The 13,813-nt window shown below is 46.8% G+C and overlaps 1 protein-coding gene across 1 annotated transcript; it reads left to right on the top strand.

Moving 5' to 3' along the window:
* Positions 1 to 4,265: 4,265 nt before the first annotated feature.
* On the top strand, positions 4,266 to 5,436 carry GAS1 (growth arrest specific 1). Its single transcript, XM_082842678.1, has one exon. The coding sequence runs from the start codon at positions 4,364 to 4,366 to the stop codon at positions 5,408 to 5,410; it is 1,047 nt and encodes a 348-aa protein (XP_082698804.1). The 5' UTR covers positions 4,266 to 4,363; the 3' UTR covers positions 5,411 to 5,436.
* The last annotated feature ends 8,377 nt before the right edge of the window (positions 5,437 to 13,813 follow it).

The raw sequence follows: 13,813 nt of genomic DNA, 5'->3' as shown, positions 1-13,813 counted from the left end.
TTTTTTGTTGCCGTTGTTATGGTGAGAACATGAAAGCTCTACTCTCTTAGCAACTTTCAAGTGTACAATACAGTAGTGTTAACTATAGTCACCATGCTGTACATTACATCTCTGGAACTTATTCATCTCATAAGTGAAAGTTTGTACCCCTTCACCAATATCTTCTCATCTCCCCCAACTTTCAGTCCCTGTCAACCACCATTCTACTCTCTGTTTCTATGAATTTGGTTAAGACTCCACATATAGGTGAGATCAGATCGTATTTGTCTTTCTCTGTCTGATTTATCTCACTTAGCATAATGCCCTCAAGGGAATCCGTGTTGATGCATGTAGCAAGATTTTCCTTCTTCTTTTTTCCCCCCTATGGCTGAATCATGCTCCATTAGATACACCAACCACATTTTATTTACCCATTCTTTGTCTATTGATGGACACTTAGGTCATTTTTCTATCTTGGCTACGGTGAATAATGCTGCAATGACCATGGGATTGTAGATATCTCTTTGAGATAGTGATTTCATCGCCTCTGGATAAATACTCAGAAGTGGAATTGCTGGGTTATATGGTAGTTCTATTTTTAATGTTTTGAGGAAACTCCATACTGTTTTCCGTAGTGGCTGCACAAATTTACATTCCCACTAACAGTGTATGAGTGTTCCCTTTTCTCCACACCCTCACCAGCATTTGTTATCTCTTGTCTTTTTGATGACAGCCATTCTAACAGGTGTCAGGTGATATCTCATTGTGGTTTTGATTTGCATTTCCCCAATGATTAGTGATGTCGAGCATCTTCTCATGTATTTCTTGGCCATTTTTATGTCTTCTTTGGAAAAATGTCTATTCGAGTTCTCTTTCCATTATTTAATCAGATTGTTTATTTTTTTGTTATTGAGTGGTATGAGTTCCTGTTATATTTTGCATATGAATCCCTTATCAGATACGTGGTTTGCAAATATTTTCTCCCATTCTGTAGGTTCCAGCCAGTTTTACTTAGAGCAAGAATGTGGAGATCCAGCTCAGAAAGCAGGCCGGGAACATGGGAGATTTTGCTGAGAACAAACTGAGAGCTCCAGGGGAAGTGGGGTTTTGGGGGGTGGGAGTGGGGGGAAAGCTCACGATGGGAATCATGACTTAAGCTTAAGTCAGTTTAAGGGATGTACAGAGTGATATGGGGATTAGTGTCTGGGTGATGAGAGATGGCTTGGAGGTCTGGTGGCTATCAATGAAAACCTGGATGTGAGGTAAGGTGGTACTCAGTCTCTGGGGCTGAGGGGGGAGGGAGCTCATTCCTCCTCCTATCTCATCATCATAGCCTCCTTTTCAGCCTTGGTCTTTCTGGCAGCTGACAGCCATGCAGGCCTGAAATGCCATGAGACTGGGGTCCTGAGGTGACCCCAGAGCTCTCAAAGCTCTCAGGCCTTGCTGAAATCTTACTGAGAGCTCTATCAAGGCCAGGATGAGGCAAGTTTTTCAAACAACAACAACAAAACATGTGGACCTCTAGAATAGGTGTTCTCAAAAGTTGGTTCCCAACAGGCAGCAGCAGCATTCCCTGAGAACTTGTTAGAAATGCAGATCCTTGCCCCTCACCCTCACCCCAGTCCTACTGCATAAGGAACTCCAGGAGAGGGCCCAGCAATCTGGGTTTGAACAAGGCCACCAGGCGAGTCTCACACTCACTAAGGTTTGAGACTCACTATTTTAAAGGAACTCAACAAACATTGGCTTAAAACGCAGCTGACTGTTGATGTTGTTCTTATGAGCCTAAAAATCACAGAGTATTAAAAATGAAAGGACTTTTTCAAGTGTCCAATCTGGCCTTGAACCTTACAGGTGAAGGGTCCATGTCCCAGAAAAGTATTGTGGCTGGTTTGAGCCCTCCTGGCAGGACGGAGATTACAATTCCAAATAACCAAACCAAACCAAACCAAAGACAAAAACAAACAAACAAAAAAACAAAACAAACAAACAAAAACAAACCCAGAACCTGGGAAATGGTTGTTCTAATGAGCCATACAGTTGCAGCCTTTCTCTCTCTCTCCCTCTCTCTCTCGCTCTCTCTCTCTCTCTCTCTCTCTCTCTCTATATATATATATATATATATATATTTTTTTTTTTTTAATATAGACTGCGATTGTTGTTTGTGTGTTTTCCATCATTCAAGTCAGAGCAACAGGGTCTGTCTCACTTCAACCTGGCTCTTTTGAGGTTTGTTTGGTTTAGTGTTGTTTTGGGGATTGCAGAGGTGCAGCTTCCTAAGGCAGACCCTGAGCCTCTGAGGAATGCAACAGGCTCCGCAGGAACAGGAGGCTTTTCTGCAGCCGAAGTCTGCAGACGCTGTGTCTCTATTCTAACTTTTGCCATTCCCATCTCACCGGGCCCCCGGGGACAGGCAGACAGCCGAACTCCGTGCGCACTGGAGCCCCGGCTCCCTCGGCTTCTGGAGAGGAGATTTAGCCTTAATTTTTGTGACAGATGGAGTTGATAGTCTCTCCACGGAAAGGGGAGGAAAAAAGCGCCAGTTTTTGACAGGCCGCAGACGCCGGGTGCCTCTGGTGGTCGAAGGCTGCGTTGCGCCGCAGTTAAGGTAGTTCGCAAACTCCCACGCCTGGATCGCAGAGGCTGCTGTACCTGGGCGGTTTCCCTTAAGCCGAGAGAGATTGAAACATGAGCTTTAATAGAAACCTTGGAGGGTACCAATTTATCCCCTTCCTCTATGTTGTGACTGCGGCCAGATGGTACTGCTCAATATCCCTAAAGATTTTTAATACTATTACTGTTTTTTCATTGCCGTCTGTGTTAGAAACTTATATTCTTTAAAAAAAATTAATTTGGCTTATTGGATTTCTGGCTTGCAATTGGCAATGATGTCTGACTCCAGGGCCATACTTGTCATTGGCAACAGGGTGCTGGGGGGTGAAGGGGTGGTAGAGGAAGGATTTGCAAATATCTCATCAGTATCTCCCTAACTAAAGCGTGTGCCTCTTTCTTCTGTGCATTTGGATTTTTTCTTTTAAGTTTAAACATCCCGCATCAAATTCTCTGATTTCTCTCCTCCCCCTGTGATGATCAGGCAAGATGGGGATCTCGAAAAACAAACTGAATTCTGAATCCAGTAGAAAGCACACATGGGGGCCAGGGACAATTAATAAAAGTACCTAAAAAAAAAGAAGAAGAAGAACCAAACAAAAAGGACCGTGGACGAGCCGGTTGCAAACAGCTGCCCCTGAGCTCTGCCCTCTGGTTCTGTGCTCCAGCAAGGGCTCCATATCCGAGCCTCCTTAAGAGTAGGAGGAGCTCCCGGGCCTCTGTCAGGCTCCTTAAGCCGCTCCTTTCAAGCCCTGAATGCCTGAATGTGAGCTGCCCACCACCCTCCCCGCCCTCCCCCACTCCGCAACCCCACTCCAGCGGCTCGTAAAAAAAAAAAAAAGTTTCAACAACAACAGGCGGGACCAATAGCATCTCGAAAAGCCGGGAAAGGGGGCCGAGCAAAGGGCGAAAGAGAGTGGAGAAAGGAGAAAGCGGGCAGGCTCGGAGCGCGCGGGGCCAGGGCTCGGCGAGCCGGAGGAGCGTTGCTAATGTTTTTGTTTGTTTGCTTTTCCATGCATGCATAATGAGGGGGCACCGCGGCACCACGCGGGGGCTCCCGGCCCACTTTTGTATTTAAAGCCTCGCTGCGAGCGAGTCCGCAGCCAGGCTCAGCGGATCCGCTCCCCGGGCTCCTTGTCACCCGAGAAGCCGCCGCCGAGGGAAGCCCGGGAGCCGCTCTCCGGCCGCGCTGAGTTTCCCGTTCTCCCCGCGCCGCCCGAAAAGAGCTCCCCGGAGCTCGGCCGAGGCCGGGGTCGCCGCGGGCGGAGGGGGAGGGGACGCGGGCGGCCGGGCCGCGGGAAGGCGGGCAGCGCCGGGACGCGAGCCAGGAAGCGGCGCGATGCGAGAGCCCGCGGCGGCGGCGGCGGCGGCGGCGGCGCGGCGCTGAGCCTGGGAGGAAGGAGCCGCCGCGGCCGCACAACGGATCTGCAGGCGCGGAGCAAAATGCACCCACGGCGCCGCGCGGTCCCGCAGCCCCGCCGCGACCCCGCGGCCCGCAGCCCCCCGGGGCGGCAGTGAGCGCCTCCCGCCACTGCCGGGGGCCGACCGGAGGGGTTCTCCGCGGCCTTGCACTTCTAGGAAGCCCCTGCAGTCCCAGCGAGAGCCGACCTTCTGCAAGCAGCGGGGCACCAGCCAGCGGCGCGCATGGATTTATGAAAACACTCATGCAAGAAGTTGGCAGGACTGGGGCAAACTTTTCCGCCGGCTCCGCGTCCGCCGCTCCCCGCGCCTCGTGTCCTTTCCGCTCCTCGCCCGGCGGCCGCCGCTGCCCGCGATGGTGGCAGGGCTGCTGGGCGGCGGCGGCGGGGCCCGCGGGGGGACCGTGCCGGGCGCCTGGCTGTGCCTGATGGCGCTGCTGCAGCTGCTGGGCTCGGCGCCGCGGGGCTCCGGGCTGGCGCACGGCCGCCGCCTCATCTGCTGGCAGGCGCTGCTGCAGTGCCAGGGGGAGCCGGAGTGCAGCTACGCCTACAACCAGTACGCCGAGGCGTGCGCGCCGGTGTTGGCGCAGCGCAGCGGGGGCGACGCGCCGGGGGCCGCCGCCGCCGCCGCCGCCTTCCCGGCCTCGGCCGCGTCCTTCTCGTCGCGCTGGCGCTGCCCGAGCCACTGCATCTCGGCCCTTATTCAGCTCAACCACACGCGCCGCGGGCCCGCCTTGGAGGACTGTGACTGCGCGCAAGACGAGAACTGCAAGTCCACCAAGCGCGCCATTGAGCCGTGCCTGCCCCGGACGAGCGGCGGCGGCGCGGGCGGCCCGGGCGCGGGCGGGGTTATGGGCTGCACCGAGGCCCGGCGGCGCTGCGACCGCGACAGCCGCTGCAACCTGGCGCTCAGCCGCTACCTGACCTACTGCGGGAAGCTCTTCAACGGGCTTCGCTGCACCGACGAGTGCCGCACGGTCATCGAGGACATGCTGGCCGTGCCCAAGGCGGCGCTGCTCAACGACTGTGTGTGCGACGGCCTGGAGCGACCCATCTGCGAGTCGGTCAAAGAGAACATGGCCCGCCTGTGCTTCGGCGCCGAGCTGGGCAACGGCCCGGGCAGCAGCGGCTCGGACGGGGGCCTGGACGACTACTACGACGAGGAGTACGACGAGGAGCAGCGCGCCGGGGGCGCGGGCGGCGAGCAGCCGCTGGACGACGACGACGGCGTCCCGCACCCTCCGCGCCCGGGCGGCGGCGCTGCTGCGGCGGGCGGCCGCGGGGACCTGCCCTATGGGTCCGGGCGCAGGAGCAGCAGCAGCGGCTGCCGCTCGGCGACCCGAGGCGCCTGGACCCCGCTCGCCTCCATCTTGCTCCTGCTGCTGCTACCGCTGCTCTTTTAACACTCGCGGCCCCCCGCCGTCGGCCACGGGAGGGTCGGCGCCGGGGCACCTGTGGCTCGGGAACAGAGGGGTGGTCGGGGGTATTTTCCAAAACGTTTTCTAGGTGGTTTCTGCCTAGCCGGTCTCCCCGCCTTGACTCTTGGCACGACCTTCGCCTCCTCTCCCGAGCAGGACTTTTTGGACATCCTCCCCTGCCCCCATTCCGGGTTCCAGACACTCCCCGCAGAAACCAGCCTAACTCCGGACCCCCGACATGAAACGGGCCTGGGAGGACGGAACCGTAGTCCTGGACTCCGAAGAGAGGATGCCGACCAGTGGGGGTCTTAAGAGTTTCAAGGGACTGGGTTCGGAGCAGGGGTTTTGAAGGAGGATTTATATTTGCAAAGAGGCTGTTTATTAGCGTTTCTCCTGCGAGGGGGGGGAAAAGTGCCGGTAATCGACTTTTATTGTGGCCAGTGAAGACATTGCAATCGTAACCAATTCATTCGTTTAGTCTTGGTATCCGCGCCCAGAATCCTCAGTTTTTTTTGGGGGGGGTGGGTGGGGGGCGGGCGGGCAAGCATGAGAGGGGTTAATTTTCCTTAATTAGTTTTGGGTAAATTTTAGCCCTTGACTTTAATTTCATTGCCACCACTCTGATCTCTTAGCACATTTCTTAGGATTAAGGATCCAAAAATTCTGATCTAAACAGTTGCTAGTGGTGTTGAACAATGCAACTTTATATTTAAAAGAGCTCTGCACTGCCATCTATGAAAGCCTCTTTATGATGTTTGTTTTGTTGTCATTTTCTTTACATCAAGAAATTGTACGTACAAATATGCGGAGAATATATATTGCCTCTGCTTTTATCAGGGCGCTCACCCCTGGTACTTCGTATATAAAATGTATTAAAACTGGGGTTTGTTACCAGTTGTTGTATTTTGTATATAGAATTTTTATAAATTGTATGCTTCAGAAATAATTTATTTTTTAAAAGAAATTAAAAAACTTAAATCCGCATCCATGGTACACCTTTGCTCCCTGAAATGTAAAGAATCCGTTTGTCACTAGGGATCCAAAACCACAGTCCGTTGTGAAGTGTGCTCTATCTAGAACAATTTTGAAATGTACAGTGTATTTTATAGATTTGAAGTTAACATTCTTATTTTCAAGAGAATTTATGGACGTTGTAGAAATGTATAAACGCATTTCCAAACTGCCTTAAACATTGTATTTTTATAGACATTGTTTTTTAAAAAAAGAAGTCCAATGTTTTAAGTAACGGTGGCTTTGTGTATTTTTTTGTTGTTATTTGATTTTATTAAAATGTGTACATCAGTAAAGAGTTTTAAATAATGAATATGGTGTAGTTACTTTCCAGAGTTACATTGTGGTTAACCCAATGATGGGTGAGGAGGGGGGTGGAGGAGCCACTGGGAATCTATCAACCATCAACTGAAATTAAAATACAGTACAAGACAAGAAATGAGGGCTATTATTTCTGCCTTCAATTTAATGAACAATTAGACATCTGTAAATGAGGCAGCTACAAGATATAATTTGACTGGTCTCCATTGATATTTACGTTTGTGGAGAGGCTTCACATCATTTGGGACTAACCCAGACATTTCTTTCCCCTCCCCCTTTCCACTGGGACCCTCCCCTTGCCCCCCACCCTCCGGAGCGTCCTCTCTGGCTCTTAGACATTCTCCTACAATCAAACATGCCAATAACATCTGTTATCAATAGGTCTTAGGAAACCTGGGAGACTCAACTTCAAAGTCATTTTCGCACTTTGAGTAAAAAAGTACAAAATTTTGTTACAAAACATTCGGGCGGGCAAAAGTAAACATACTGGGGAGAGGAACAATTACCAGAACTTGTAATATTGTTGTGAGGAGTTGTTTAGCAGTGGGCTGAAGGCTGGGCTCCTGCCAGAGCTACTGATCTACACTCAAACGCCCTTAGATAAATAATTACACTCTTAAGCTGTGTCGAGTGCTGATACACTTGACCTTGTAAATAGAAATGTTTGCAGTAGGAATAAACTCCGGCATTGGAAAATCTTTTAAACATTAACACAAAAGAGAGCGCTCTGTCCTCTGGGGATTTGAGTCTGAACCTCGCCAAGCTAGGCACTTGCAAGGGGGAAAAAAAGTTTATTTATCTTCTATTCCTGGTGTTTATTTAAAGCTTTTCATTTTAAACTCGGTGATTGGAAGGCAAGTCAGGAGTTTAAAAGTCACCACAAATAAACTTTGTCTGAGGGGTCGACAGATTAGCAAGATCTCGTGTCTCTTTATATGATATTAACATGTGCTGAGAAAACACAACCAGATTTCTCTGCTGCCTGAAGTAATTAACAAAGCTATGCCCCCTTCCAACTTCCTCCCACCCACTCCCACCCCCTACTTTCGAGGTTCTTTTGCCTCTAATTCACTCTCTTCCCAGCTTTTATGGAGGGCTTTGAGGCAATTCTTATTGCATCTAAAACCAAGATTCATATATGCATAGCATCAGAAAGTCTGAGATAGTTGTGGTGTCAGACCAGCCCAGGAGAGTGGTGTGTGGCTAGAACCCCGTCACCTGAATGGTTGAGTAAACATATTGTTAAAATAAAGCTGAAAGCGTTGTTTCTTTGGGAAGTGAACAAAGAGTATTCCAAGAGACTTGTGAATGAAATCAGCTTTCTTTACAAAACGACGAGTTAGCAAATGCTTCTGCGTTTGTCCTTAAATATATTTAAATCATCTCCTCCTCATGTTATTTTAACACATTCTTGACTAAAAGTTAAGTCTTTGTCCCAGTAAAAGGCCCAGTTTTCCCCAGTAAGAAGTAAAAGGCATTAGCACTAGAAAAGGCTTGATAATTAACTGCTACAATAAACTCACGACTTGATTTTACAGGGTCCTGTCAAAAGCATCTGCCCGGAGTAAATCAACACAGCTCGCTCTTGGGGAGTGAGGACGTGAAGCTTTATGCTTTCTTCCTTGGAGAAAGTGAACACTGATCGGTGGTCCATTTTAATTTAAACAGTTCTATGCTGGAGCCCAGGGGCCCCTCTTCTTCCCTCTGCAGACCTAGTAGATTCCAGAACAGGTTGCTGAGATGTTAGGTTACGGGATTGGAGGTTGCCATCTGTTCCTAGACCGAAAGGATTTTTACAGTTGTTGACATCTGTAATATCTCACGGTGTCTGGGGAGCCTTTGGAATTTTGGACATTTGAGACGGCCAAATGTCTCATGGACAATGCCTGGAAGTACCATTACGGAAGGCAAAGGTATCCCTGACTTTTCCCGGAGATCTTAAAGAGCGCCAGACTTCTAACAGAAGTCTTCCAGAGTGAGAGCAGCTCCTTTTGGATTTCATAGAAAATCTGTGTCCTCCCGGCTGCTCCCATTTCCCCGTTAGCAGGTTTGCATCCTCAGTGACAGTTTATTTGTCTTTGGAGGCACCTCAGTGACAAATGTTTAAGGGAGTGTGGGACAATGGTGGAGAACAAGGGGGCAGTTCATTGAGCTGACAGTGACCATACAGTAAATGGAAGGAGGTTCAGGCTTCACTGCTCACCCAAGGACATGGCAACGCTTTTGTGTATGACCACAATGGACATAACATAAGGTCTCTGTTTATTTTCAACAATATCTAGCAATGTACGCGGGCAATATACGTATGTCAAGTGAAAAAAATGGCTGGAGGGAACTAAATTCTTGCACTAAGTGGTAGGACATCCCTTAGCGTGGGCAGGGCCCTGACCAATGTCCATAAGTAAGGAACAGCTCCTGGTGCCAACTGCCACAAACTTAAGGGGGCGCCATGCTCTGACACATCTGGGGTGCACTGCAACTCTCCCACTGGGGTCCACATGGGTGAAGATGACTTAGAACCAGCAGTCTCTCTTGGGTGAAGAGTCAAGAGAAACCGCATGGACTGGAGGGGGTCTCTTACTCACCACTCCCAACGTATGCACCCCGACTCCATCCCAGCAATGCTGTGTTGTATAGAATAAAAAGAGGGGGAAAGGGACAAGAGAACTTTCAGAGACCTCAAACTCTGCATTGAAAACCTTTCTACTTTCAACTTTACCTTGCATGATTAGTTCACTGGTTTCAACCGTGGAAGTTCTCAAACATAAACTCGTGTGCCCCTTTTTGAACCCGTAAAAAGAAAAGCACACATTATTTGGTTTTTGACCTCTTATACCTAGGACCTTCTGAAACACTGTCAGCTGACCCGGTTTCTCCCAGCTCCCCAAGAACAAGGTTGTTGGGAAGCATCGTGTTACAATGGGAAGCATCGTGTTACAATGCCTATGGCCCAACAGCAGTTCCCCTTCCCGGAGGCTTGGGTTTCCAGTGGGTCTTGCAGCCTTGTGGGTTAAGTAAAGTTGGAGGTCACTGTATTCTATTGGAGGGGTTGCTTCTGCTGGACAGTTGTAAAGCTTTACCCCTGACTATTTGAATGACATAAGTAATGTGCTATTAGCATAAATACCTTCTAAGGCATCCATTTAATCAATTTCTTAAATAACAGAATGATCTACTACAAAATAGTGGACTGTATACACTATATTTTGGCACAAAGATGGTCATTCTCCCACTAGTAACCAGGGGCTCTAAATAAATGATTTCAACAATGTTTTATTAAAGGACGACAAGAGCCCTCGAGCTGCATTAATCGGGGAGAAGTCGAGTGGCACTTTTGTTATGGAAATGTTAAGCACATAATAGCACTGCCAAACAATGTACAGCCACTTCATTCTTTCAGCCATGCTGACACCTCTTAAAGAGGAACGGCAGGGAAGGATGTGGGAAAGATCTGCTTTGCGAGGAAGCTTTCAGCTAATATTTTGGAGGGCTACCTCCAAACCCTGTGTAATATGCATGCAATGGAAGCAAGAAAGGCTGCTGACATACTGGAAGGGTTTCCTTACCTTATTTCAGGAGCTTGGGCTCCCTAAGAAAATCCAATGTCTACATTTTTTGACATGGCATTTGTCAAAATTATATTTTGGTGATTTTGTAGTGCTGCGAGTCCAATTTTATGATGTGGATCAAAGACAGTTTCTCTCAATGGTGCTGATATATACTGTATGTAGCTTTACCGAGTTCCCCTTAAGCAAACAGGGTGAGTCTGCGAACAGGTGAAAACACACGTCACCAAGGACATCTTCAATCTGTAACAAAAAATAAAGGCATATTATCTATTTCCAGACTTTATGGACACCATTATATTCTCTGGTTATTAATATGAATTTTTCTAAGTTTATTTCTATATTTAAATATATTTGTGGGTTCTTGGATAGCAGAATGGAGTCATATCTCACAACCAAATCCTATTGTATATTTTGATCACTGATCAGATGTTACTAAGTACCATAATAAGGAACAATTCAGTGAGATTTGAGGACTTTCTCATAGACACCTCTGTTATGAAAACGCCAGTCAATTAACCTTAATTTTAACCCCTGTCTGCTGTTACCTATCAGGTAGTTACACCTGTTTGGAGCATCCTTCTGTAGTGAACATTGAAGTAAGCTCTTAGGGTGACTAAGACCTATGTCTGTAGCCCTGAACAAGTGAGGGGAGGGGAGGGGAAACAAAAAGAGTTTGCTTGGTTCCATAGGCATCTGTTGAGGGGCTACCAGTGTGTACATGATGCGGTCTCATCCCTGCACAAGCTGGCCATCAGGATGTGTCCTTTCAACCTCAAATAGAGAGCACAGAGGAGGATGATTGGATGACTTAGCCCGACTCTGGGTGTAAGGAAACTTGGAGAAGGTGATACTGAAGCTAAGTATGAGGACAGGAATGGACATTAGCAAGAACAGTGGGGAAGACATTTCCATCAGAGGGAACCACACGTCCTAAGACATGGAGGGATTGAACAGCAGAGTGTGTGTGTGTGTGTGTGTGTGTGTGTGTGTGTGTGGTATGATCGTGTCACCACCAAAATATAAAGTGGGAAGTAACAAGGTTGGGGCTTGAAAGAAGGGTTAATACCAGGTCACAGAAGCCTTGAATGTCATTCTAGGCATTGACATTACCCTGCTCAGTGCCCATGACAGGAAACCTCTGAGAATTCCCAGCTGAAGGCTCCAGAGGTTTACCTTCTTGAACAGAGTACGTGATGGTTTTAAGGCATGAAGACCAGAGACTGGGACAACAGTTACTGCCAGGTCCCATAAATAAAGAAAGTCAGGCAACTGAGCTAGAATAGTGGCAGCAGGAGGAGGGAGAAGGCAGATTCAAGACACTATGACTGGTCAAACATGGAGCGTTCAGGGAGGGCGGAGGCTAATACGACCGCTGGACTGCTGGGTTTCTGGCTCAGAAAACTGGCGGATGATGTCATGTTCCGTCCTCAAGAAAGAAAGATTGAGGGGCTAGTTGTGTTTGAGGATATAAGGAATATCCAGTTGGCAGTGCACTGCAGAAAACCAACTATAGGGCTGAAGCTCGAGACAGGAGTCGGACTTGGAGAGTGGTCATGGTGAAGACTTCTAGGAGTGAGGTACCCAAAGAGTGCAGAGAGAAGAGGGCAGTGGGCAGAGGAAGGAGTGCCCAGGAAAGGAATCCCAGAAGGGAAAAGAGAAGGTCAGAGGCATCTTAGGAGGAGCAGGAATATGAAATCATGAAGCTTCTGGACATGGACAACTAAATTTGCAAATGCTTAAGAAACCAATACTATTGCTTAGAAAGAAAAATGAATTCACTGGAGTTCTAAGAAAATATGTGACCAAAATATTCTTCATTATAACAGTAGTAGTAATCACAATTATAATCACAACTAACTGTAGGGAAATAAAAAGTACCAAAATATGCCATGGCAGTAATATAATAGTAATAATAAAAAATAGTGATAGTTAATATTATTGAGTGATTATTATGTGCCACACAGGGCTGAGCATATAACATTTCATCGTTACAGAAACTTCATGTTGTTTTTATTATTATTTCCATTTGACAGATGAAGAAGCTGATGTTTAAGTAAATTGACCAGTGTTATTCAGTGCGTAAGTTGGTGAATATGCAATCTAGGTCTGTTTGTGTCCAGAGATTGAGGTCATAGCTTTTGTAACATATTGATTCTCAAAAGGTATATGGTGGCATTGCAGGTAATTATTATTTTCTTCCTTATATATTTATATGTTTCCCAAATTTTATCAATGAGTATATATTACCTTACTCTCAAATTTAAATGTGGTTTAACTAGTAGTATTCAGAACTACAAGGAAGAAATAAGAAAGCATAGTTTCACACCTGTGATAACTGCTACCTTTATTTATACTTCAGAGGGCTGTGCCCACCCTTCCCTTCTGCTCAGTCTACCTCAAATTCTCATGAAGAAGTGATCTTTTATGAAGCCTAAAATAATTCAAACTGTAAAATTACTCTATTTGAAAAAGCACATGACAAATAAAAATAAATCGTAAAAACATTGCTTCTTGTTAGAGCAAGAAAAGTCTCAAGAGATCTTTTATTCGTCAACTCATTCATTTCTCCATTCATCCATCATTCAGTCAATGTTTTCTGAGCACTTACAATGGTCTGAGTGACACTCTAGGCACGAGGCATACAGTAGCGAACCAAAACGTGAAACTTCCTGTCCACAAGAAGTGCAGGCCATGCTAGAAAACTGTTTTCTGAACTTTTACCCTTGTGTTTTGTGGTCTTGTAAGAAGACCATTCGTTCTTCCTCTATTAAAGAAGGACCACACCATCTTCTGTCTCTATATCTGTTCACTAAGCGTTTTGTCTATCTTTCCTTTCTCAAGATGTGTTTGTGCCTCACAGACACGTGTGGGGAAATATAAACTTTCGTATGTATGGCTAATCATTCTGAGTTTTTTAAATATGTTTTACAAGTGGAAGAATTAAATCCCATAATTTCCAGTTCATTGTACAGTTGTCTTCTTCTAGGAAAGTTCTGATAGAAGAGTTAAGCCCAAAATTATTATAGCACTTTTAGGAGCTGAAGTATGCCCTAATTCTTGACATGTGCCTAAATGAAAATGTATGATTATATTCCGGCAGAACAAATTATCTGTGAGTAAGTTAATCACAAACTTGCGTATTATTTTTTAAAATAACCATTAGTAAGCTCTAGAAATAGACAACAGGCTCATATGTCATTTAAATTGTCAAACGGAGTCCTTGTTCACTGTCACCCTACTGTTTTTTCTTTTCACAAAATTCAGTCTTTGGAAACAAATAGTATTTTTTTTAAAAAAGAACTGCTGATATTTAGGATGCTGGCAGGAAATTGGTTATTTTATTACTTGGTTTCTGTTCATCATAGACCACCCCAAAACTTAGTGACTTAAAGCTGTTATCATTTATTTGTTCACGATTTTGTTGGTAGGCAATTTGGACTGGACTCAACTGGGAAACTCTCTGCTGACCTTTTCTGGGCTCACTTGG

The sequence above is a fragment of the Leucopleurus acutus genome (assembly GCF_964270905.1).
Source record: "Leucopleurus acutus genome assembly, chromosome: 7".
Lineage (NCBI taxonomy): Eukaryota > Metazoa > Chordata > Mammalia > Artiodactyla > Delphinidae > Leucopleurus > Leucopleurus acutus.
The sequence above is the reverse complement of the archived record's forward strand: the minus strand, read 5'-3'. Positions and strand labels throughout refer to the sequence as shown.